The following is a 24884-nucleotide window of genomic DNA, read 5'->3' as shown; positions in this document are numbered from 1 at the left end:
GGGCTTGTGCTTGAGGCCTCTCCCCAGCGTTGTTGCCCTTCTCTGGACATGTTCAAGTGTCTCAATGTCCTGATACAGTGATCAACTGTTGTCTCTGGCCCTCTGAGAGATCACTTCATGTGCAGCAGCAAAATCAAATAACATACTGGGGAGAGAAGGGGATGAAATATCTTTGCTAACGTTCAAGGGTGGAAATGTTATTTTTTGAGCTGGGATGCTCACAATGCTCCTGGAGTTAATGAGAAGCTCATGTTACAGTTTATCTCTAAATTGAATCTTTAATAGAACATATCAGCTAACAAACATGAGACCAAAGACCTGGAGATGAAAAGAGAAATCTGCATGTTCCCACTCTTGAAATAGTAATGACATGATTGAATGTACAAATCATACTCTTGAGATGTCACTTTTATACCAGAGCCCCAAACAGACAAATATGCTTCCAATTAATAATGTGTATGGAAAGGTTCATATATACACATTGGTTTGCTTATAGCCATGCATACTTCCATCTCTGCATTACCCTTCTACATCTTTCTGGTGCCTTCCCTTTGGTACTGAGTCATCTATCTCTACACAGAGATGTAGTGCTGGGGGACATGATCTAGCACCAGACTTGGTAGAGTTAGAGTATGGTTGGACTCATTGATTTTAAAGGTCTTTTCCAACCAAAACCATTCTGTGATGTTGTGATCACCCCCACATGCTCTGTTTCAAAGCCAGAATAGTATGTCATATTTCCTATTCTTCTCCATCAGGAGAAGTGAAAGAGATCTCTCAAATGCAGTTTCAGCCAGGAATGATTCCAGGATCAATGATGCTGCCCTGAAAGTCAGTAGATGGAAATCTGATTCTCTAGCCTCTCCAGCATTCCTTTCCATAAGATCATTCAGCTGGAGGCTCAAAGTTAGCCAGTCTAAACCATGTCCTCTTGCAAAAAGGTATAAATTCCAAACATTAGATGTCATTTTCAGTCAATATATCATGGCTAGCAAATATCGATTCACACGTGAGATTACTGGCTTTGCACTTGTATTTTCCAACAAAGCTATTCAATAACAGCAATGACAACCAAGAACTGATAGGCAATTTTCCAGGATACACAAATTAATCTTTCCTAAGTTGAACCTAAATGACTTTAAAGTTTCCTCATTCATTTCCACACACACAATTGCAAGTGCTGATCTCTTTTTTGGTCACATTCTTCTCCCCCTCTCACCCCCCAACCACCGTCACTTGTCCTTTCATTATTAAAACCCTTTGATGGTATCTCATGCATTCATTTGTCCTGCTTTATGCATTTAGTAGAAATGTAGATTTCCCTTCTCCACCTCTAGATTTATCTTTTCATTTGGATTCTCTGGCAGAGTACTTAAAATCTCCCCATGCATTCTCCTGTGTGACACCTGCAAATCCAAACCTGACACCCTCCTTGGCAGAACAATTCCAGAATGATTCTCCAAAGCCATCAGGGAGTATCTCACATGCCCTCACCCAAAGGAACAATGCTCCCACCGGCTGCTCTGCACATAGAATAGAATAGAATAGAATAGAATAGAATAGACCAGACCAGACCAGACCAGGTTGGAAGAGACCTTCAAGATCATTGCCTCCAACCCATCATCCAGCACAACCTAATCAACTAAACCATGGCACCAAGCACCACATCAAGTGTCCTCCTAAACACCTCCAATGATGGTGACTCCACCACCTCCCCGGGCAGCACATTCCAATGGGCAATCACTCTCTCTGCATAGAATTTCTTCCTCACCTCCAGCCTAAACCTCCCATGGCACAGCTGGAGACTGTGTCCTCTTGTTCTGGTGCTGGTTGCCTGGGAGAAGAGACCAACCCCTTCCTGGCTACAACCTCCCTTCAGGTAGTTGTAGACAGCAAGAAGGTCTCCCCTGAGCCTCCTCTTCTCCAGGATAAGCAACCACAGCTCCCTCAGCCTCTCCTCATAGGGCTGTGCTCCAAACCCCTCCCCAACTTTGTTAGCCTTCTCTGGACATGTTCCAGCAAGTCAACCTCCTTCCTGAACTGAGGGGCCCAGAACTGGACACAGGACTCAAGGTGTGGCCTAACCAATGCAGTGTACAGGGGCAGAATGACCTCCCTGCTCCTGTTGGCCACACTGTTCCTGATGCAGGCCAGGATGCCATTGGCCCTCTTGGCTGCCTAGGCACACTGCTGGCTCACATTCAGCCTACTATCAACCAGTACCCCCAGGACCCTTTCTGCCTGGCTGCTCTCCAGCCACTCTGACCCCAGCCTGTAGCACTGCATGCCTTGCCTCAGAAGTTTCTCTGGATAGCCTTGGCTTCCCCACTACATCCATAGACCGATTCAAGAAGAGTCTGCTTGGTGGTAAATTAAATTGCCTCTTTAAAAAACAACCGCACATTAAGCAATGTTTTTCTACTAGCCTCCTCAGTTTTGAGCCTCTGATATCCATTATTATCTCATTTAGGGTTAGGAACCCCACATGGGCACCAAAATCAAATCTGAAGAAGCAGAAGAATCAAAGCGTCTCTTAATGGTTGGAAAGTTTGGGTTGTGTTTTTTTCTTTTTCTTTTTAGTTGATGCTTTTCAACACTCCAATCACTTCAGCAGTGATTTTATTCTCTAAGTCTCAATGTATAGTCAGATAATAGCTTGGTTTCCCACTAACTGCATGCTGTCAAGCAATTCTAATGTCTCAGGGTCAGGACTATTCACGAAAATACATCTTCCTCACTGTGATTCTCATGATGTCCATTCAGCTTCACAAATGGGGTTACCAGGCACCCTCCAGGTAACCACAATTTGTTCAGTCTGCACTCCATTCTCAGAACCACTGCTGCCTTTTGTCATCTTTCATCTTTTCTCCTTTTTCCCTACTGCAAGTTACTCTATTTCTAGTATCTCGTGGTATTTTTAATAGCAGCCAGTGAAACCTCTATGCCATTACATACAACCAAGAAGAAACTACCCTAGATAAGCCAGAAATGAAATAATGGAGAAAGGAAAGTTCTCTCTATTGACCCTTCACACCACACCTAAAGAAAAACAAAGAAATCCACATTAAACTGAGAGAAAGAAGGAAAAAATAGAGAGCTTCCAATGCTGAAGGGTCCCAGGCTGTGCACTGACCAGGCAAACGATGACCCCTGTGTTAGCTGACATTTGATCAACTAAAAAACAGGCTGTTGTGATGGAAGATCCCAACCTTGCATCATACCACCCCAAGAAGAGGACCAACCACACCGAAGGTTCTGCTGTGCTCAGGTGCTGTGTATGCAGTAAAAACTATGCTGCTTTCCCCTCCAGGGCAGGCTGGGCTCAGCCTGACAGTCCCATGCAGGTACCACACACATGGCTCCTGACACACAGAGGAGGGATCAGATGCCTGACATGGCCACAGGCAGGGCTGAGCTCATTCAGGAGCTTTAGCTCACTGTCATTAGAATCATAGAATCACAGAATTGTTAGGGTTGGAAGAGACCTCAAAGACCATCTAGTTCCAACCCCCCTGCCATGGAATATGAAGAGAGGTGGTGCCTATCTGTCCAGAGAAGGGCAACAAAGTTGGGGAGGGGTTTGGAGCCCTATGAGGAGAGGCTGAGGGAGCTGGGGTTGCTTAGCCTGGAGAAGAGGAGGCTCAGGGGAAACCTTAGTGCTGTCTGCAATTACCTGAAGGGAGGTTGTAGCCGGGTGGAGGTTTAGGCTGGATATTAGGAAGAAGCTCTTCACAGAAAGACTGATTGGCCATTGGAATGTGCTCCCCGGGGAGGTGGTGGAGTCACCATCCCGGGAGGTGTTTAGGAAGAGACTGGATGGGGTGCTTGGTGCCATGGTTTAGTTGATTAGATGGCGTTGTGTGATAGGTTGGACTAGATGATCTCAGAGGTCTTTACCAACCTGCTTAATTCTATTCTATTCTAATTCTATTCTAAGAAGCCACCTGCAGTTGTAGGTGCAGAGCTGGCACCTTGACCATTGGGGATTGCCACTTTAACACCTCTGTGGTTGGTTTGTTAATAAAAAGAATCACACAGAGTCTGAGGCAAATTTAAATCCCAATTCTGCAATTTTGTGGCATTCTACAATATGGCAGGCTGCTGCTTGATTTGGTTTCAAGGAAAGCAGGCTAACAAACTTCCTTCCAAGCCATTAATTCAGAAATGTAATAAGGCTAGCACAACTGCACTGACTCATTAAAGCAATTTGATGTAAGCTGCACTCATTAGAGCAGCCTCCATCTATATTCCTAGGACTGCAGCCTTGTTTGCAGACACCATCGGAGATGACCTGCTGTGCCAAATGCCTCTTCTGTCTCAAGAAAACTTCAGAGTAGTAGAAAAATGGGGGGGGGGTAAATAAATAAATAAATAAATAAATCGATCTTGATTTGCTCAGTGCTTAAAATCCATTCACACAGAGGAATATTATAACATTTTGAGTCACCCTCTTCATCCAGAGAAAAGTTATTTCCCTAGCTAAGAAGGGAATGTCTGCAACCATACAGGCAGTACTACCATGATAGTCATACAGGGTGTAAGTTTATAGATCAAATTGATAAGCTTCCATCAATATCTGGTGGAAAAGAAGGTTTAAGAGTGCAGGAAAGAAAAATAAAAGAAAAGAAACATGATGTGCATAGCAAATTATGCGTGTTGAAATAATAAGAACCAACCTGCGACCTTGGGGTGCAGCCCACGCAACCTGTTGGTACAAAAAGCATCTGTGGACAGAGGGGCTGACCCCCAGAGGCAGGGAGAAAAACCTTTTTGTGTTTAATAAAATTAAAAAGAAAAAAAAAAGAAAAAAACAAGAAAGGGTACAATGACAATAAGGCAGCATTTAGCCTTTAAGCAGGGACCTTTAGAGGTGTTTCAGTCACAAAGTTGGGAATAGAATAGAATAGAATAGAATAGAATAGAATAGAATAGAATAGACCAGACCAGGTTGGAAGACACCCTCAAGATCATAATTAAGCCTGGCCCTTGAATTAGATCAACCCCTTTCAGCAGCTGGAGGTGAAGTACAAAATCCTTAAGAAAAACCAATTCTGAGTCCTCAGTCAGAGAAATTTGGGATGTGCTGCCCAGGGAGGTGGTGGAGTCACCATCTCTGGAGGTGTTTAGAAAGAGACTGGATGGGGTGCTTGGTGCCATGGTTTAGTTGATTAGATGGTGTTGGATGATAGGCTGGACTCGATGATCTCAAAGGTCTCTTCCAACCTGGTTAATTCCATTCCATTCCATTCCATTCCATTCCATTCCACTCCACTCCACTCTACTCTGCTCTATTCTAAATGAAATAGCTTAACACAAAGCAACTTGCCTTCTATTAACAATAAAACAACAAACCAACAAATGCTGTTATTTACCTAACAAAAGGGGAAGAGAAGTGCAGCAGACTTTTGACCCTCTACTACATGGTAACATCAACTGCTTAAGAACAAAAAAATACATAACAAAATTCTGTGTGTATCTGCTAAATTCATCTTCCCTAAACAAAAACCACTTTGCTGCAACTGAAGTTCACACTCAGTACTTAAACATGTTGCAAATGCACAGACAACACAGTAGGCTTGCAGCAAGCTGCATTACAACAGAATAGAATAAACCAGGTTGGAGGAGACCTTCGAGATCATCACGTCCAACCTATTATCCAACACCACCTAATCAACTAAACCATGGCACCAAGCACCCTATCAAGTCTCCTCCTAAATACCTCCAGTGATGGTGACTCCACCACCTCCCCGGGCAGCACATTCCAATGGGGAATCACTCCATCTGTGTAGAATTTCTTCCTAACCTCCAGCCTGGTGCAGCTTGAGACTGTGGCCTCTTGTTCTGGTGTTCCCTGCCTTCCTGTACATTAATTCAGGGTTCACACTGGATGAGGAAGTTTGTTAAATATGTTTTGTTTATTCACTTAGTCATTTTTATTTCAAGCCACTACACCTTATGTAACTGAGCCAACCATGCTGGGGGAAGTGCCTGGCATGCACACAGCAGAATTTGGGACTAGAACCAGAGCCCTTCTGCCCCCAAAACATATGCCTCTGACTTGAAATACAGAAAACTCACTTTAGCTCAAAATGACAACACATCCTGTGGGCTGGCCAGTCTCTGTCTTAGACAGGAAGGCTGTCCCTCAGGCTTATCTTTGCTTCCCTTTGCTACCCAAGATAGGTCCATCCATACGTGCACAGCAAGTGGTTGGGTGGTTCAAAGGGACTGCCCAGAGATATCTAAGGAGCATTTCACCCAGTATCTTTATTTCTCAAAACATTTCTGAAGTTCTTTCTTGGTTCTTATTTAGGTCTCCTGAGGAACCTGATAAATAATTAATCTCTCTCCCTTATTCTGCTACCATAAGGTGAATAGTTAATATGCTCCCTAGCAATTAGTCTATTATAAGAGACTGAAGTGATGCAGTGGGGTTTTAAAGAATATTTACTCCCTTCCATAGAGGCACCTGCAGAAGGAAGGCTGAGTGGCTCACAACCCTTTTACCATCACCACATCTTTCCAGTTGCATGTTCCCATCACAAAGATCCAAATGCACAGTCTAGTGCTGTCAGATACTTTGTGAAACCTTCTGCTTTGTTTGTTGTTTGTTTTTTATTGTGCTTGTTGCCCTGCATCCTAAAGTTGTATCCTGCCAGCCTTGCCTGTCCACGCTGCTGCACACAGAAAATGGACCATGCCTCCTCCCATGGGCTTTGTCATTGGCTTCTATGCCAAAGCCTTGACCCTGTGACAGCAGATGGTGGAAGACTGCTGCATCTTTGTGCTTCCCAACCACATCTGTTTTAACACTAGCTTTGTAATCTTGATGCCTATTGTTGCAATAGTACAGGCTTAACAAAATTCAGGTAAATTGTCCCCAGAGAGAGGGGAAGATGGCATTTCATGTGGGAATGGTGCCACTGTTTCAGAGCAAGGGTCAGCCCAGCACAATGCTCCAGCACCAGCTGCCTGGGAACAGTTTCACATAAACTTAAGGAAAAACTTCACTTTGAGGGTCACTGAGCACTGGAACAGGCTAGCCAGAGAGGTTGTGGAGTTTCCTTCTCTGGAGCCTTTCAAAACCCACATGAACACATTCCTGTTCCATCTGATCCAGGTGAACCTGCTTTAGAAGAGGAGCTGGACTGTATGAGGTCTGGAGGTCCCTTCCAACCCCCACCATTCTGTAAGTCTGTGACCAGAAGCCTTGCACAACCCTGCCCTTCCATATATATGCCTGCAACCAGCTCTTTTCAACTGGGAGATGTCTGGACATCTCTCCTTATTCATTTAAGATTTCATTCCTTATTCAGTCGTGATTTCTGCAGCTTTTCTTTCTCATCAATACTCTGCAGAGTACAAGGCAGTACAAAGGTTTTTCCAACCTAACACACTCTGAACAAGTTTTTCTGATGCTTTGGAGTCTCAAGGTGAACATAAGATAGAACCAAGGTGACGGCAACAGCAGGAAACAGCACAAGGAACTTGCCAACCTTGGCTACTTCTGAGAGCTTTCTATCCTTGAACTCAGAACAGGCAGCACAATAGATCAGAAGGAGCACAGGCCCCAAAGCTTCACAAGCATCTCCAGATTATACTCTTCAAATTACTCCTTACAGTTAAACTGCATCATCTGGGAGAATACCAAATGTTTGCTGTAGTAATGCACCAGTGACAAATAGAATAGAACAGAATAAACCAGGTTGGAAAGAGATCCTCAAGATCATCACATCCAACCTATCATCCAACACCATCTGATCAACTAAACCATGCAACCAAGCACCCCATCAAGACTCCTTCTAAACACCTCCAGTGATGGTGACTCCACCACCTCCCTGGGCAGCACATTCCAATGGGCAATCACTCTCTATGTGTAGAACTTCTTCTTAACATCCAGCCTAAACTTCCCCTGGTGCAGCTGGTGACTGTGTCCTCTTGTTCTGGTGCTGGTTGCCTGGGAGAAGAGACCAACCCCCTCCTGGCTACAACCTCCCTTCAGGTAGCTGTAGAGAGCAAGAAGATCTCCCCTGAGCCTCCTCTTCTCCAGGCTAAACAATCCCAGCTCCCTCAGCCTCTCCTCGTAGGGCTTGTGCTCCATCTGCTATTTTTTATTTGGTGCATTTGTGCTATCACATCTACTGAAACAATTCAAAGGGACAACTGCCTCTTCCCAGCTTCCTCCCTTTGTTTTTAACACTCTTAATTTCGCATACCCTCATCACTTGCCACAGTGGATAGAAAGTTTCAGCATAATTAAGTATAAGGCTAAAAATTCACCGTGGTGAAGAACTGATAGCTGTTAAGATGTTTTTAGAAAAATAGGTTAGAGAGAAGCCAATCTGTCTCCAGACTGCTGCACAGAAAAGCATTCAATTCCTGACTCTTAAGAGAAATTTTCCCTGCCTACATAATCCCTGAGGGTGAAGGAGACTCCTGGAAAAATGGAACAGAGTGTTCAAAACACCAACAGACCGTGTGCAATACAACCACACCTTTGAAATCATGAGGGCCATGAAAGGTGTGCATTAAAAGCTAGGATCTATTTAAAGTGTAAGGGGGGTAGATCTTCATTTCTTCAGAAGGGTCTTAAAGCAACACAGCAATGTTATGCTTCTAGCTGTAGGAATGTACTCCCATCTGCCTTACTTTTCAGTGAGACTGAAGAAATTAGTACTGCTCTGAATCACACCTGAGGGACAGAGTGCCATTAGACTCCCAAGAGGTTGATTACAGTGTTAGTTAGCATGCTAAGGCAACACAATGTAGTTGAACCAAGGCTTCTCTTCACCAGAGAAGTGCTAATAGCAAAAGAATAAACCTATTTACTGTGTGTTTTAAAAGTGAAAGAGAGTCCTGCAATTATCAGATTTTCAATGGTCTCTGTTTCAAAGCAATAGATCAGCTACAGGACTTACAGAAGGACCTTCTTAATATTATAGCAGAACATTATGGGGAATAAATGAAAGGGTTGAGGGGACCTCTAAGCAAGGATTGGTGCTCACACATTGTTTGTGGTAGTTAGAGATTAATTGAGGTATCAGGAAAAGATGCAGGCAGAGCCCTGCAGGCACAAGCCAAAGGAAAACAGGACCATGAAGGACAAAGCAAAGTGTGGTCGAGCAACCAAATCACCCTGATCTCAGGGGTTCAAGTCTCGAGCCTAGAAAGAGGAGAAGAAAAGGCACCACATCTCCTACCTTGCCCTATGAACTTCCACCTTCTCTCCATTTAATCACTCCTGGGCAGACTGACTCCATGGGAAAAACACATCACCCAAGACCAACTTGCAGTCCAAGCCACATGTCCATCTTGTTTTGGCAAAAATGAATGCTCAAGAATACCTTCAAGCAGCAACTGGAGAAATTCTGGAGTGGGAAAATCCATGAAAAACGAATATGCCTAAGTCAGGCTGGCCATGTTGTCATGCTCTCATGTCCTGCAAATGTCTGGGTGCCAGCATGTGGTAACAGGGTGCAGGAGTGCACCCCACAACGGTGCGTGGGAGCTCAGGATCTGCCGATGGGAGAGAAACCCCAGCAGGGTGCGATGGAGAACTGCCCGGGCTGCCTTAGCTCCCTGTGTGAACACAAGGACACAGAAGCATCCCCTGGGAATTAGCATTTACATTTGGTTTGTGGTTTGCTTTTGGTTTGTGTTTTTTTGGGGGGTTTTGTTTGGTTGGGTTTTTTTTCTTTCAGTCTGCTCTAGGCAACATCTTTGCGGTTCAGTGGACACAGCCTTCCTAATAATCTTTACTGCTCCTGGTAATTTGTGATGAGTTGATGTGAGGCAATTTCACTGCCTTCCCTCTCAAAAAAAAAAAAGAAAAAATCCCAAGCATTTCTGAAAAATAATCTGTACAGGAGGAAAAGCCTCAGAAACACAGGAGCCACATGCCCATGATTACAATTAAAGGAGCCATCTGTTTCTTTACAGTCATGCACATCCCAGACACAAAGTACACACACGACATATGTCATTGCTTCCACTTTCCTAATAGAAAATATTTGTCATGATTCCCTCCCACAGGAGGCGCAGGAAGCTCCACCACCAGCTTACAGTGCTTCAGGAACCCCTCCTACTAAAGCTCTGCAAGCAGAAGGTTCAGCTTTTTTTTTTTCTCTTCTTCCTCTTGCCTCAGCCAACCCAGCAGTTTTCTCCATGCCTCTGTGAATCCTTTGCAAATACATTTTCAGCTTCAGCCGGGGATCAGTTTGCTAAGTTCTGCCATCAAGAGGAACTGCACTGTTGAGCCCCATACATATAGTTCTGTCTTACCATTTAAAAGTCAATTTAGGAAATGAAGCTGCTCATCGCATGATATATTTTTATGTCAGTGTATTGTAGCTTGCAATTTTTTTCCCTTCACCTACTTCCAAATTGCTCTGACAAAAGCAGGCTGATGGAAATAAAATAGAAGAATAGGATAGGATAGGATAGGATAGGATAGGATAGGGTAGGGTAGGGTAGGGTAGGGTAGGGTAGGGTAGGGTAGGATAGGGTAGGGTAGGGTAGGGTAGGGTAGGGTAGGGTAGGGTAGGGTAGGATAGGATAGGATAGGATAGGATAGGATAGGATAGGATAGGATAGGATAGGATAGGATAGGATAGGATAGGATAGGATAGGATAGGATAGGATAGGATAGGATAGGATAGGATAGGATAGGATAGGATAGGATAGGATAGGATAGGATAGGATAGGATTAACCAGGTTGGAAAAAACCTTCGAGATCATCGAGTCCAACCTATCATCCAACACCATCTAATCAACTAAATCATGGCACCAAGCACCCCAACTAGTCTCCTCCTAAACACCTCCAGTCATGGTGACTCCATCACCTCCCTGGGCAGCACATTCCAATGGCCAATCACTCTTTCTGTGAAGAACTTCTTCCTAACATCCAGCCTAAACCTCCCCTGGCACAGCTTGGGACTGTGTCCTCTTGTTCTGGTGCTGGCCTACCTAGATAGGCTTCTCAGCATCAACTTTCAGGCAGTTAGAGATGATTACTGCAAAACATTTCCACTTTCCCTCCCATCAGCAGCAGCACCATGCTCTCTCTGCTTTGCTCTTCACCACACACATGTAGTCAACTGGAGAGCCAGGAGCTGGAGATCATGCTTCAAGGTAGCACATCTATATGAATAGCATATGGTCATGCTCCTATGTGTATCAGAGAATGGTGGGGGCTGGAAAGGACCTCCAGAGGTCATCTAGTCCAAGCCCCCTGGTTGAGCAGGATCACCCAGAGCAGGTTGCACAGGAACACATCCTAGATGATGTTTGAAAGTCTCCAGAGAAGGAGACTCTACAACATCTCCAGGCAGCCTGCTCCAGTGCTCCAGCACCCTCCCAATAAAGAAGTTTCTCCTTAAAGTTTAAGTGAAATCTGCTTTGTTGTCCCTTGTCCTATCACTGGGCACCACTGAAAATAGCCAAGCCAAATCCTCTTGACCTCCATCCTGTAGCTATTGATCAGCACTGAAAAGATCCCCTCTCAGTCTGCTCTTCTCCAGGATAAACAGCCCCAGGTCTCTCAGCCTCTCCTCCTCACATAGATGCTCCAGTCCCCTCATCACACTCAGGGCCTCTGTTAGACTCCCTCCAATAGTTATTAATAAAACATGTTGTATTAAAAAAAAAGTTACAGACAAAGATGTCCATTTCTAAAGTGTTCAAAAACATCACCTGTGCCTGCAGATATCCTCAGAGTGGTCTCCTGGAGCCTTCTGGGGTAGATTTTGTAGATGAGATTTGGTAGGCACCACAGCTGCGGTTCCACGTTGCGCTCCTGCAGGAAACGCTAACACTGCACAGCAGCTTTCCTCCCGAGGCTCCCTGTACATCACAGCTTTTGGATACATCACACCTCAACTTAAACAGCTTGCTCAGTGAAGTGGCCCCCACTGTTCCCAGAAGCTTTGCAGCTTTGTGGTGTGTTCATTTAGTATCTAATCAAAAGACAAGCAGGATCTGTATGACAGCTGAGATAATCAGTGCTTCTTTAATCTGACCGCTAAAGCCCTGGCATTTTGCTACTGAAGTTACACAACGACACACACTACCTACCAAAGAAGCTCCTGTCAGAGGCAGAATCTGTGCATCTGTGGAAGTTAGAACTGCCCCAGTGATGCTGCCCTGAAACATGAGTAGGGATGTTTAGAAGAAGCCATCAGGAGTTCACCATCAAACTGAAACACATCTGGCATTAGCTCTGCTGTCTTTTACTGAGCCCTACCCAACCAACCTACCCCTAAACTATAAAAATCAGACCAATGACAATTATTCTCAATCAAAACTCCCAGAAAGATAGAAAATCTTTCCATCTGAAACCTCTCTTCCTCCTCTTCCCCTGCCTTGTCACAGTTCAAACACTGAAGAGTTCAAGACTGCCTACTGTGCCACTGGGACATTGTGAAAAACATTTCTTCAGAAAAATCAGAGAGGAGCTTAATTGAAGTTTGTTTGACCTGGGATGTTACCCTTGCTGTCAGTTATGGAAAACCTTTAAATAGAAACAGGAGAAAAAAAAGAAGGAGAAAAAAAAAAAAGGAGTTGGAACCATACAATGTATTGGGTTGGAAGGGACATTCAAAGGTCACCTAGTCCAACCCTGCTGCAGTAAGCAGGGACACCCCCAGCTACAGCAGGCTATTCAGAGCCCCATCAAGCCTGACCTTAAATGTCTCCAGGGATGGGGCCTCCATCACCTCCCCAGGCAACCTGTTCCAGTGTTCCACCACCTTCATAGTAAAGAACATCTTCCTAATGTCCAACCTAAACCTACTCTGCCCTCACTGAGAACCACTGTCCCTTGTCCTAGTGCTACATGTCCCTCTCCAGCTTTCTTGAAGGCCCTCTTCAGGTACTGGGTTTTCAGATTTATTTTTTTCCCCTGCAGGTGTGAATGCTGGAATGGAATGGAATGGAATGGAATGGAATGGAATGGAATGGAATGGAATGGAATGGAATGGAATGGACCGGAATGGAATGGAATGGACCAGGTTAGAAGAGACCTTCGAGATCATCGAGTCCAACCTATCATCCAACCCCATCTAATCAACTGAACCATGGCACCAAGCACCCCATCAAGTCTCCTCCTAAACACCACCAGTCATGGTGACTCCACCACCTCCCTGGGCAGCACATTCCAATGGGCAGTCACTCTCTCTATGAAGAATTTCTTCCTAACATCCAGCCTAAACCTCCCCTGGTGCAACTTGAGACTGTGTCCTCTTGTTCTGGTGCTGGTTGCCTGGGAGAACAGACCAACCCCCACCTGGCCACAACCTCCCTTCAGGTAGTTGTAGAGAGCAAGAAGGTCTCCCCTGAGCCTCCTCCTCTCCAGGCCAAAGTAAGTTATTTAGCAGAGGCTATGACAAAGCTCAGAAAATTAAAACAGTGGCAGCTCCACAGTTAGGCAGAGAGAACATTTCCTTCACCCATTGTGCTCTGCCAGGCAGATAATCATTTCTGTGCACAGACACTCATTTCATTATTCACAATACTCTCTGACCCTGAGATGTTTTGCAAATTCTCCATGTCAGTTCAGGATCAAACATTGTCTTCCTCATGTCTGTCCCTATTCAGCTTCTGTGGCACTGTCTTGCATTGTTATGCAGGATTGCCCATCCATGGCAATCATTCCTTTGTTTTGCTCATCAATGGAATGCACGGTGCTGAAAGATGTTAAGATGAGAAGATAAAACAAAGCACTTTGTCCTGAATTCAAATATTGAATAAGCTAATGCACAGTTTTAAAGTCCTGTGCAAAAATACATTAAAAAAAATAATAAAAGGCAGTTTTTTTGTTTTTTTAATCTAGCTTTCTGACTGGAAATTTAAAAGCCAAGATTTGAAGTAGGGCATAAATCACATTTGTGTTTCAGAGGCATAAAGTTAAGATGTACTCAGAAGACCAATTGTGTCCTGGGCTGCATCAAAAGCAATGTGACCAGCAGAATGAGGAAGGTGACTCTGCTCTGCTCTTGTGAGATCCCACCTGGAGTACTGCATCCAGTTCTGGTGCCCCCCACACAAGGAGAACATCAAACTGTTGGAGTGAGTCCAGAGAAGGCCATGAAGATGATCAGAGGGGTGCAACACTTCCCCTATGAGGACAGGCTGTGAGAACTGGGACTGTACAGCCTGGAAAAGAGAAGGCTTTGGAGAGATCTTACAGAGATCTTCCACGACCTGAGGGGAGCTACAGGAAAGCTGGTGAGGGAATTTTTACCAGGGCTTGTAGTGACAGGATGAGGGGCAATGGATTTAAGCTGGATTGTGGGTGCCCCTTTGTCAGATGTGCTCAAGGCCAAGTTGGACAGGGCCTTGAGCATTCTGGTCTAGTGGAAGGTGTCCCTACCTATGGTGGGGAAGACTTGGAACTAGATGATCTCCATGGTCCCTTCCAACCCAAACCACTCCAGGATTCCCACCCTCTTCCATACCACAAAGCTGCAAAGCTTCTGGTAACAGTAGGGGACACTTCTCTGAGCAAGCTGTTTAAGTTGAGGTGTGATGTATCCAAAAGCTGTGATGTACAGGGAGCCTCGGGAGGAAAGCTGCTGTGCAGTGTTAGCGTTTCCTGCAGGAGTGCAATGTGGAACCGCAGCTGTGGTGTCTACCAAATCCATTCCACATACATATTCCTAAATAGCTACATACACTGACACCTTATTTAAAAAATAACTGAGTTAAGCCCCTGCTGAAAAGGAGAGCAAAGTCTAATCTAGATTTATTGACATTTCAGCTGTTCTTACGCGCTTTCCACATGTCGTTCTGCCTTCTAATAATTACAGTCTAATACAGAGAAGGTAGACAAATAGATCCATCCTGAATATCCCTCATCTACGCAGGGAAATCTCTCTTCAAAGCATTCATGAAAGTAAAAATCAATTGTAGGCATATTGGGGAAAAAAGCAAATGAATGAGGCAAGTGTGGCTGGGTGGAAACATGCAACACTTAGACAAAAGAATCAGTGGACTATGTAATAGAAAATATTTACCAGACTTGAAGCATTATCTACTCACACACAGATCACTTCTCCTTAGCTTCCCTTTCACTACTTGTCTGTAATGCAGATGGCACTTTGTGCCAGCATGAAAGCCTCTCTGTGCTGGGAACTGTGCATGCAGCAATGCAGCAGCAGTGCAGTGCTGTGCTCACTGCTCCTCTCCGCTGCCAGACCTCCAGCTGAGGAGCTACACTCTGCAGGGTGTTTGCAGACTTATTTACACCAGCATGCTCTCCCATCCACTGCAAGCTCCCTGTCTTAGCTCCAGCTGGCATACCCAGCTGGCACACCCCACCTACCCTGCAGACACCCACACCTGTAGCTCTTGCCCCTGAGCTTCTGGAGATCTGTGGAGCCTTTCCTGTCTCTAAATCACAGCATCTAAAAATCACAGCACAGAAAGAGTCAAGTCAGAGTTCTCTCTGGCTTAGAAACATATTGCCAATTAAGCAATGGAACACATGGCAGTACTAAATCACAGAATCATAGAATCACAGAGTGATAGGGGTTGGAAGGGACCTCTGGAGATCACCTAGCCCAACTTCCCTGCCAGAGCAGGTTCTCCTAAGGCAGGCTGCACAAGAACATGTACAGGTGGGTTTTGAATGACTTCACAGATAGAGACTCCACCACCTCTCTGGGCAGCCTGTCCCAGTGCTCCACCACTCCCAAAGTAAAGAACTTCCTCCTCATATTTAGATGGAACTATGTTAATTTTGGGCTCGCTGCCACTTGTCATAAAGGTTATTTGTTTAAGGGTTTTTTTAAGTGATACTATTGGGAATTACTTGTGATATGGAACTCATTTTCAAGCTGCCTTGGATTTCTGCATGAAGGACATTGTATAAACCTGAGAATGAGCACAAAATAACAGCAGACTGATCTGTACAAACCTCAGAGGTGGGTGATGCCCTGTCCAATCCTCCTCACAATTTGCCTTTTTTCAGGAGAGAAACAGCTTAGTAAACCTCAAGCTAATACCTATGTCATCAAATGTCCACAGACCCCAGCATCAATGGTGCCTCTGCAGCACTTAGTCCAGAAGCCATTCACCTGGGTGTTCCAGGAAGACAATACAAACTTTGAATCTCTTCAGGTGGGGCTCCCAGAGCAGGGTCAAGAAGACAAGGGGGGAGAGAAATAATTTTTGGTAGAAAACCTGCAGCTGACAAGGCTCCCCAGAGCCAACCTGTTCACTGGCACAGACCCAGGCAATAACTAAGTGGTGTGACTGCTCTCATCCAAGCCAGCCAGCAGTACCCAGGGTAGAACCCACTGGGGGCAGTGCAGCCGACGTTCTTCTTGGGTGAACATGAGAAACCTTCTTCACTGCCAACTAGCAGTGTAAAGGTTTCTCCTGGTGATTGATTCTGCTCCATTTTTATGTTCTCCCTGACAAAGCAGTTTTACCAGCCAGAAGCTATCCACATCTTGTGCTAATAAATGCTACGTATTCATTTATTTCTATTTATTAAACCTCTTCTAGCAACAGCAGAGGTTATTTTAAGACTTGGAAGTGAAAAAGCAATCACTCAGACATAGAGGGGAGTGTCAGTAAAGTGAGATCAACTAAGCAAATCAGCAATATGTCAGCAAGGCTCTTTCTGGATCCTTCCACTGCTTCTTGACTAACAAAGCCTGGCTGAGATGAAACACAGGCACACGTTTGTGGAGGTAACTATCACTTGCTACTTAAACAAGTTTTGAAATGCTCTTTTAATGCTCTGTCTTTAGGGCAGGAAGAAATCATCCAGCAAACATTGTTTTTCATCATAAACCTGAAGCACCTAAACCATAAAAGCCTACCAGCTTAGACCTGCTAAATCATCCAACCTAGGCACCTACTGTAAAGGGAAGAGGGGATAACAAGCACCACCAACTATTTTATGCAGTGCCCAGATTGTTCTCTATTATGTTTCCAGGAGGGCATAACAAATGAGAGAACTGCAACTTGACAGAAAATGTAGACAATTAAAACTTAAAACTCCAGAGGGATAGATAGGAGATGCTTGACTAGGAGACACACTTCACTGCTGCGTGCGTGGTGCAGCTCTTGGCTTTGCTTCAGCTTGAGGGAAATGCTTAAGCATGAGCATCTGTTTACTTTAAAGTGGTCAAACCATCATCTAATTTTATAAAACAAAGAAGCATTCTGCACTTTGGAATAACCAGTATGCTACACATTATTTCTTTTTTTATATAATTTAAAGAGTCTTTATAGATGCATCTTCCCTATTTGGCATGGCTGACCTGGTTTCAGCTCTTTACCAAGCCTATTCCAAAGTGGTATTTCCAAGGACAATTAAAGAGAAGCTAAAAGATGCACAAGGAATATTGGCAATAGGGGGGAAAAAAAAAAACCAACTTCTAAGCAAAACTGACCTGATTCTGGGACGAGTGAAATGTGAGCACAGCATGATATAATTGCATGGATTTGTTATTACACACTCTTGCTAATGACATCTGCTTCTTTCCTTGCCTCACTGACTTGTGGAGTGTGAAAAAGCAGACCACATCAGATGCTGGTGATGCTGGAAGGACACCAGCTGACTGTGATCTGTATTCCCAACTGGTTATTTTAGGCATATTTGTGACATGCCAGAAATTCAGTATTACACAGGAAACAACCATCTTCCAAAGGGTATGAGTAGCAAAGTTGAAGTACTTTGAAAATGTGACCAAAAGGATAACTTGCAAGCAGGCATCATAAGAAGGGTTAATTTTGCATCAGAACACTCAGGGATTCTGCACTGGCTTTTTTTTTTATCACTGTGATTTATCACTTTGATTTTACTTGGCATTTCTTCATCTCCTCTTCATGCATCAGTGTATCATACTCATGAAAGAAGTTTGAGTCCACTGCTCCTACTGGAAGGCTGTTTTAGGGTGCCATGCTCAGAAATCCATGAAAAACAAAGAGAATGTGGAAGTATCATAGAGTATCAATAGCAGTAGGGTACAATTAGTTTCCCATTAATTTGCTCTTCTAATTAGCTTGATCTTCCAGTCAGGCCAACAGTGGTCCTCCCTAATCAGGAGGTTTGTGCATGAAAAGCAACAGAATTAGCCCAAATGCAACAATAAAAGGCTAGAGAAAATGACATTAAATAGGTACCATCATAAGGACTGAAAGGCACAATGGCAAAATTCTCCTCTCTGACCTACACTGCTGATGGAAGCACAGGGTGTGCCTGTACTGCAATTTCTGAACTGGTGATACAAATAGTCCCTCCAGTGACTTTCATGGATCTCCCCTGTGCAAACAGAGCTCCAAAAAACCTAAATAGTAACCATAGATCTGTGAAGGAAGAGCAACACTTTCACTGCAGCTTGGAGAGAAATGCGGTAGTAGAACGTAATGAAATAAAATAACAACCTGCATGGCATGTACTTGAGAGAGAAACCAAAACCCTCACACTGATCCTCCCCACCAGTGATATCCAGGCTCCATGCCTGAATGCTGCAAAAGACAAGTTGCTGGACCAGATGACTTGATACCATCTAGCAGGACTCAGCTAGTATCTCACAACTCAGCCAGGTTTTCACTCTACACGATATACAGAAAGAGAGATCAAAAAACCCAAACTCCTTACATCAAAGCAGGTAGGATGTTCCATTCTTAAAGAGCCCACTCTAGACCTGCCCACTCCTCTAAGTACCATTAAGAAATGGAAAATTATTCATATTTCACTATGCAACAAAACACTTCTAATTGAGTCTGAACAGATAACAATATGGAAGTGGCAATTAGAGTAACTCCAGCTGCAGAGACAGAATGTGAACAGCAGCTGCAGACTCCAAATCCCAGCCTAACAGTGCCTTCCAAAATTCGTCAGCAAGGCTGATATACCACACAATCCTGCAGTGACACTGAAGCATATTTTCCTACAAAATATCTTATTTTTTGCTTTGATTTATTGTTCAGGGGGTCTTCTCTGTTTATGTTTTACACTACAGGCACTGAGTGGGAATCACCCTAAGTGTAACGATGGTATGTGCTCAGTGACAGCAACTATGGGGCTGAGACTCACACTGGATCTTTATTGCAACTATTTCTCTTGTAACATCTGAAATTATTATATGCATTGAGTTTTAAAATGCAACTTAGGAGTATAGAATAGAATACAATAAATCAGGTTGGAAGAGACCTTCAAGCTTATGGAATCCAAGCTATCATCCAACACCACCTAATCAACTAAACCATGCAACCAAGCACCCCATCCAGTCTCCTAAACACCTCCAATGATGGTGACTCCACCACCTCCCTAGGCAATCACTCTCTCTATAAAGAATTTCTTCCTAACATCCAGCCTAAACCTCCCCTGACGCACCTTGAGACTGTGTCCTCTTGTTCTGGTGCTGGTTGCCTGGGAGAAGAGATCAGCCCCCACCTAGCTACAACCTCCCTTCAGGTAGTTGTAGACAGCAAGAAGGTCTCCCCTGAGCCTCCTGTTCTCCAGGCTAAGCAACCCCAGCTCCCTCAGCCTCTCCTCACAGGGCTGTGCTCCAGACCCCTCCCCAGCTTTTTTGCCCTTCTCTGGACACCCTCCAGCATCTCAACATCTTTCTTAAACTGAGGAGCCCAGAACTAGGGAACACAGGACTCAAGGTGTGGCCTAACCAGTGCAGTGTACAGGGGCACAATGACCTCCCTGCTCCTGCTGGCCACACTGTTCCTGATCCAGGCCAGGATGCCATTGGCCTTCTTGGCCACCTGGGCACACTGCAGGCTCATGTTCAGCCTACTATCAACCAGTACCCCCAGGTCCCTTTCTGCCTGGCCGCTCTCCAGCCACTCTGACCCCAGTCTGTAGCTCTGCATGGGGTTGCTGTGGCCAATGTGCAGAACCTGGCACTTGGATGTGTTAAATCTCATGCCATTGGATTCTGCCCTTCTGTCCAGCCTGTCAAGGTCCCTCTGCAAAGCCTCTCTACCCTCTAGCAGATCAACACCTGGAAGGCACCATTAAAGGTCATCTAGACCAATCCCCAGTAGCCCTAAAGCTGTTTGAGCCTTGAAACCTGACCAAAGGCAGGCCCAGGAGGAGAATGCCATTTTCAGGAAGAATTAAAAAGGGATTACATTTGTTTGGAATTCATTTTCCACTCACATTGAAACATCAATCACAGCTCCCTCTTCCAGATTATCTCATCATTGTTGCTACACTGTTTACACGACAATTAAAACCAGAAGGTTTATTTCATTTTTTTCTCAAGTACAGCACTCCTGCTGTTTTGTTGGATTTTTGTATCCTCCCCCAAACAATGGTCACAAAAAGAACTAGGTAAGTTTAAATCACCAGATAAAAGCCCAGGTCTCATGCATTTATTGGTTCCTTTCAAGAGCTGTACGGTACACTTTAAAGAACAGAAAAGAAATTCTGGTTAATATTACAGAATACAGAATTAAGCTGGTTGGCAAAGACCTAACACCATCTAACCAACTAAACCATGGCACCAAGTGCCTCATCCAGTCTCTTTTGAAACACCTCCAGTGATGGTGACTTCACCACCTCCCTGGGCAGCACATTCCAATGGGCAGTCACTCTCTCTATAAAGAATTTCTTCCTAACATCCAGCCTAAACCTCCCCTGACGCACCTTGAGACTGTGTCCTCTTGTTCTGGTGCTGGTTGCCTGGGAGAAGAGACCAACCCCTGCCTGGCTACAACCTCCCTTCAGGTAGTTGCAGACATCAATAAGGTCTCCCCTGAGCCTCCTCTTCTCCAGGCTAAGCAACCCCAGCTCCCTCAGCCTCTCCGCATAGGGTTTGTGTTCCAAACACCTCACCAACTTTGTTGCCCTTCCCTGGATACCTTTCAGCAACTCAGAATCACAGAATCACCAAAGTTGGAAGAGACCTCAAAGATCATCAAGCCCAACCTGTCACCACAGACCTCATGACTAAACCATGGCACCAAGTGCCATGTCCAATCCCCTCTTGAACACCTTTTGACCCTAATCCCAGCAGCTGTTGTCCTTGGGCTGGCATGAGGAGAAGGAGAGTTCAATTTACTCAACATCTTTCCCAAACTGAGGGGCCCAGGACTGGACACAGGACTCAAGGTGTGGCCTAACCAGTGCTGAGCACAGGGCAGAATGACCTCCCTGCTCCTGCTGAACGTGTACATTGGTCAATTAATTAATTAATCCATATCTTAATTTAAAATGAGGGCTTTCCATCCTGTCATTACAATCTATAAGCCCTAATAATTATGAGACATTAGTTCTGATCTGCTCTGGTTCATATTAGGCTGAACCAAATCAAATAGAGTCAAACCTAGATTAATTGGCATCAAAAGGCAGTGTGTATCTTTAAAGTGTATGGGCATTGATCTTTGTGTTCAATATTTATTTAAAGACATTTAAAAGCATTAGGTAACAGGAAGTCTTTCCACTGTGAAATGCAGGATATTACTCTACAATAGAGAGTGAAAAAAAAAGCATCTAGTTTTCACATGCTTCACTGAGAAAGTGCCAGAGGTAATGAAGACCCATTGCACAACTCCACCTGCTGCTGAAAGAGAGCCAGCGCTGAAAGGGATCTATTTTTAGAGGGATGCTAAAGGTCAGCTAGCAAAGGCCTTTAGTCATGCAATGTCATCTGCACATTGAGCTTCAAGATGCTTTTGAGTAAGGTGTTTAGTATACAGAAATGGCAATTTTATTCTTTTAATTTTTTTTTCAAGACATTACATATTTGCCAGTTCACCTTCATTAAGCAGTGCCAAAAGTACTCTCAGGAAAAGAGACTTGAGCAGGAATTAGAAGAAGAGCCACACGACATAATGAGAGCCTCTGGAATGCTGTCATGACCCTGTTCCTGTGAGAACAGCAAGGATCAGAGGATTGATTTTTAGGAAAAGAGGCAACATTAATTTCTTGAAGAGCTACTAAAACATCATACAGTCTACAGGATGCCATAGAACTGTGGGGGGTGGGAGGGGGAAACACCTTCACAGAATCACCAAGGTTGGAAGAGACCTCAAAGATCATCAAGCCCAACCTGTCACCACAGACCTCATGACTAAACCATGGCACCATGTGCCACTTCCAATCCCTTCTTAAACACCTCCAGGAATGGTGACTCTACCACCTCCCTGGGCAGCACATTCCATCAGCTAACAACTCTCTCTGTAAAGAACTTGCTCCTCACCTCCTTCAGAGGAGGCCTACTAGGACTCCTCCCCACAAGATAACTTGCCCAGTTTCTGTTCTGGATGTAGTTTGCTATGTGGCATGGAAAGCAAATAAAGTAAATTGCAAGTCTTTCTGCTATTAATACCTCAGTCTGTGGCTGAATAGGAATGATGAGGTGTTCAAGAGGGGATTGGACGTGGCACTTGGTGCCATGATTTAGCCATGAGGTCTGTGGTGACAGGTTGGATTTGATGATCTTTGAGGTCTCTTCCAACCTTGGTGATTCTGTGATGACAGTCCTATCACAATAAATGAGATGAACAAGGCACAGGAGGTCACTACTCAAATGCAGTTGTGAGCTCCCAAAATCCAGCTTAGTGCAGAGGAAGTCAATGCACATCTGTAGATTCTTGGACGCAAATGGTGTGAGAGACTGGTCTCATGTTTTAATTTGCAAAATAAACTCGTTCAATGAACCTGTAGAGGATCAGAACATCATGGATTTTGACAGCTTTGTAGAAAGGAAGACAGAACAGCAGGGGGGGTGAAAAAAAGGAAAGAAAAAACTTAAGAACAAAAGAGCAAACTTCGCAGACTGACACTGCTCATCCAGGAGCCTTTCCAACTGGAACACTACCAGCACTGCTGTGCTGGCACCAGTCAGAGGAGCATCCAGCTCATTCTCCTTCCTTTCAGAGTCCATACACCTAACAGGAAGAAAAAAATCCTTGAAGATGCTAAATGTGACTTTGAATGGCAGTAGGAAGAAGGTGGTCTGTTAAGCGGCCTAGGTACAGCAGGAAGACATGTCACATTGGCAAGAGATCTATAGTGCCTACTACTTTCTATAATGCCATCAAAGACCTTATCTGCCTCACAATAAAATGCTCATTTTACTTAGTAACTGCTTTCACAATTGTCTGAGCTATACAAAAGTAGTGTCAATGAACTGCAGTGAATCCTAAATGCTTTTAGTGACACGGGAAAGAGAAGTCATGCTTTGCCTGTACTCTCTTCTTAGAATCATAGAATTGTTTTGGCTGGAAAAGACCTCTAAGATCAGCAAGATGAGGAAAAATAGGGGGAAAGCAACTAAAGATGTAGTTTGTTGGGCAGCATTTCTTGCTTCACTGTTAGGTTTATTATTTGTCATTGCCTAGGGCGCATGAGTTTACACTAAATGAAAAAGTAGAGGAACGACTTACAAGTTGGGGTTTTTTTTCCCCCTCTTCTACGTTCCTACAAGCCACTGACATGCCACATCTTTTGTCCCCATTATTGAGGCTGTACCTTCCTGCTCTTTTATTGTGCTCCATTCTTTTTCATCAGAAGTTGAGCAGCAATTTCCTCCGCAGCTCAGATCACAGACGTAAAAATGTTCACCGCCATCAGAATGATTTACAAAAGGTGCTAGTCCTCAGCATCCTCCCTACAGACACTGGCCTCCTTGTCTCCACTTTTATGACAGGTAGAAAATGAAGTAATGAAGTAGAAATGAAGTAATAAAACGAAGACAAGTCATTCATCTCGGGAAGGTCTGCATCAGACCAATTAAAATAATGTCTTAGACACGCTGCGATAACAAATTGTACCTATGGGGAGAGGCTATGAGCATGAGCAAGCCCAGAAATTGCTATTTTCTCCAATTACATTCCCAGACATTTCTAGCTCCAGCATAATAAAAGATGAACAAATTAAAATATATTAAAAAAATTTGTCTTTGTATTTTTTCCCCTCCCCAGTCAGCTATTAAAGGTGATGATAGTAACAAATGCCTGCCTACGAACGGTCCTCACGCAGGGAGCTGATGCAAGACGGACACCAGCTACAGTGAGAATTGCTGAGGGCAAGAAGGGTTTTGCCCGCCTGGGTGCAGGGATGGGTCAAGCAGCTGCAGTCCATGTTATGAGCCCCATCCACTTCCCTGCGAGGCAAGGACTTTCCTGAAGTAGATTAGAAAAAGCTGGACCCTGCACCCCTGCTATCACCAGGGGTGCTTAGCTCTCTCCCATGTTGCATTTGATGTCAGAGGGGCAGGCATCTATCCCTTCCCCACTCAGATCAGGGCTGCATCTATCTGTACCATGTCACGGAGGCCCAGGGGCACAGGGCTCTACACTTATATGCCAGCGTCCACCATTACGCTATGAAGAGTCAAATAAAGAGGGTGTAAATCCTCAGCACTCCTCGGTAGAAGCCCTCCACATTGCTCCATCCTTTGTCACATCTTCAGCAGCAGTTTCCTCTAGAGTCAAATCACAGCATAAAAACACTGGCTGCCGGAGTGATTTAGGGAGCTGTAATACAAACAGCAGCCTCTGTTCCTCCTGCTGCAGCAGGCGGCACACAGGGAGATGCCAGGGAGCAGAGCACCAAGGCACATGTCAAGAAGGCAAGCTAGGGATGGTCCTAGGCAGGCTAAAACCAGCACAATCTCATTCAGCTGTTGCACTCGAAGTGTCCTACTAGTCCTAGAAGCATCCTGGCTGCATTTCAGAGCTGTGTCTACTCCTCAGCTACAGGGATATGGACATTTTCCACAACAGATTTTTCTCTGGACAGTCAGTCCTGTCTCCAAAGAAACCTCATAGAAAGCATTGGGTAGGAACCTTTAAAGGTCATCTAGCCCGACCCCCCCTGCAGTAAGCAGGGACATCCCCGTCTAGCTCGTGCTGCCTCCTGGACTGTGAATTCTCCACTACTTCTATTAATCAAACCAAAATCT

At 44.6% G+C, this 24884-nt stretch overlaps 1 protein-coding gene across 4 annotated transcripts in view; it reads right to left on the bottom strand.

The window, feature by feature from the left end:
* FGF13 (fibroblast growth factor 13) overlaps window positions 1–24884 on the bottom strand; it is a 433315-nt gene that overhangs the window by 191400 nt on the left and 217031 nt on the right. Inside the window, exon 1 of one of the 4 annotated variants that reach the window (XM_054169375.1) lies at window positions 9201–9314. The exons of the other annotated variants lie outside the window; for them this stretch is intronic. Coding sequence (XP_054025350.1) covers window positions 9201–9231 — 31 coding nt within the window. The 5' untranslated portion in view covers window positions 9232–9314. Of the gene's footprint in view, window positions 1–9200; window positions 9315–24884 lie in introns of those variants that run through there. 4 annotated transcript variants of the gene reach the window in all.

This window comes from Dryobates pubescens, chromosome 18, assembly GCF_014839835.1.
Source record: "Dryobates pubescens isolate bDryPub1 chromosome 18, bDryPub1.pri, whole genome shotgun sequence".
Taxonomy (NCBI): Eukaryota; Metazoa; Chordata; class Aves; order Piciformes; family Picidae; genus Dryobates; species Dryobates pubescens.
The sequence above is the reverse complement of the archived record's forward strand: the minus strand, read 5'-3'. Positions and strand labels throughout refer to the sequence as shown.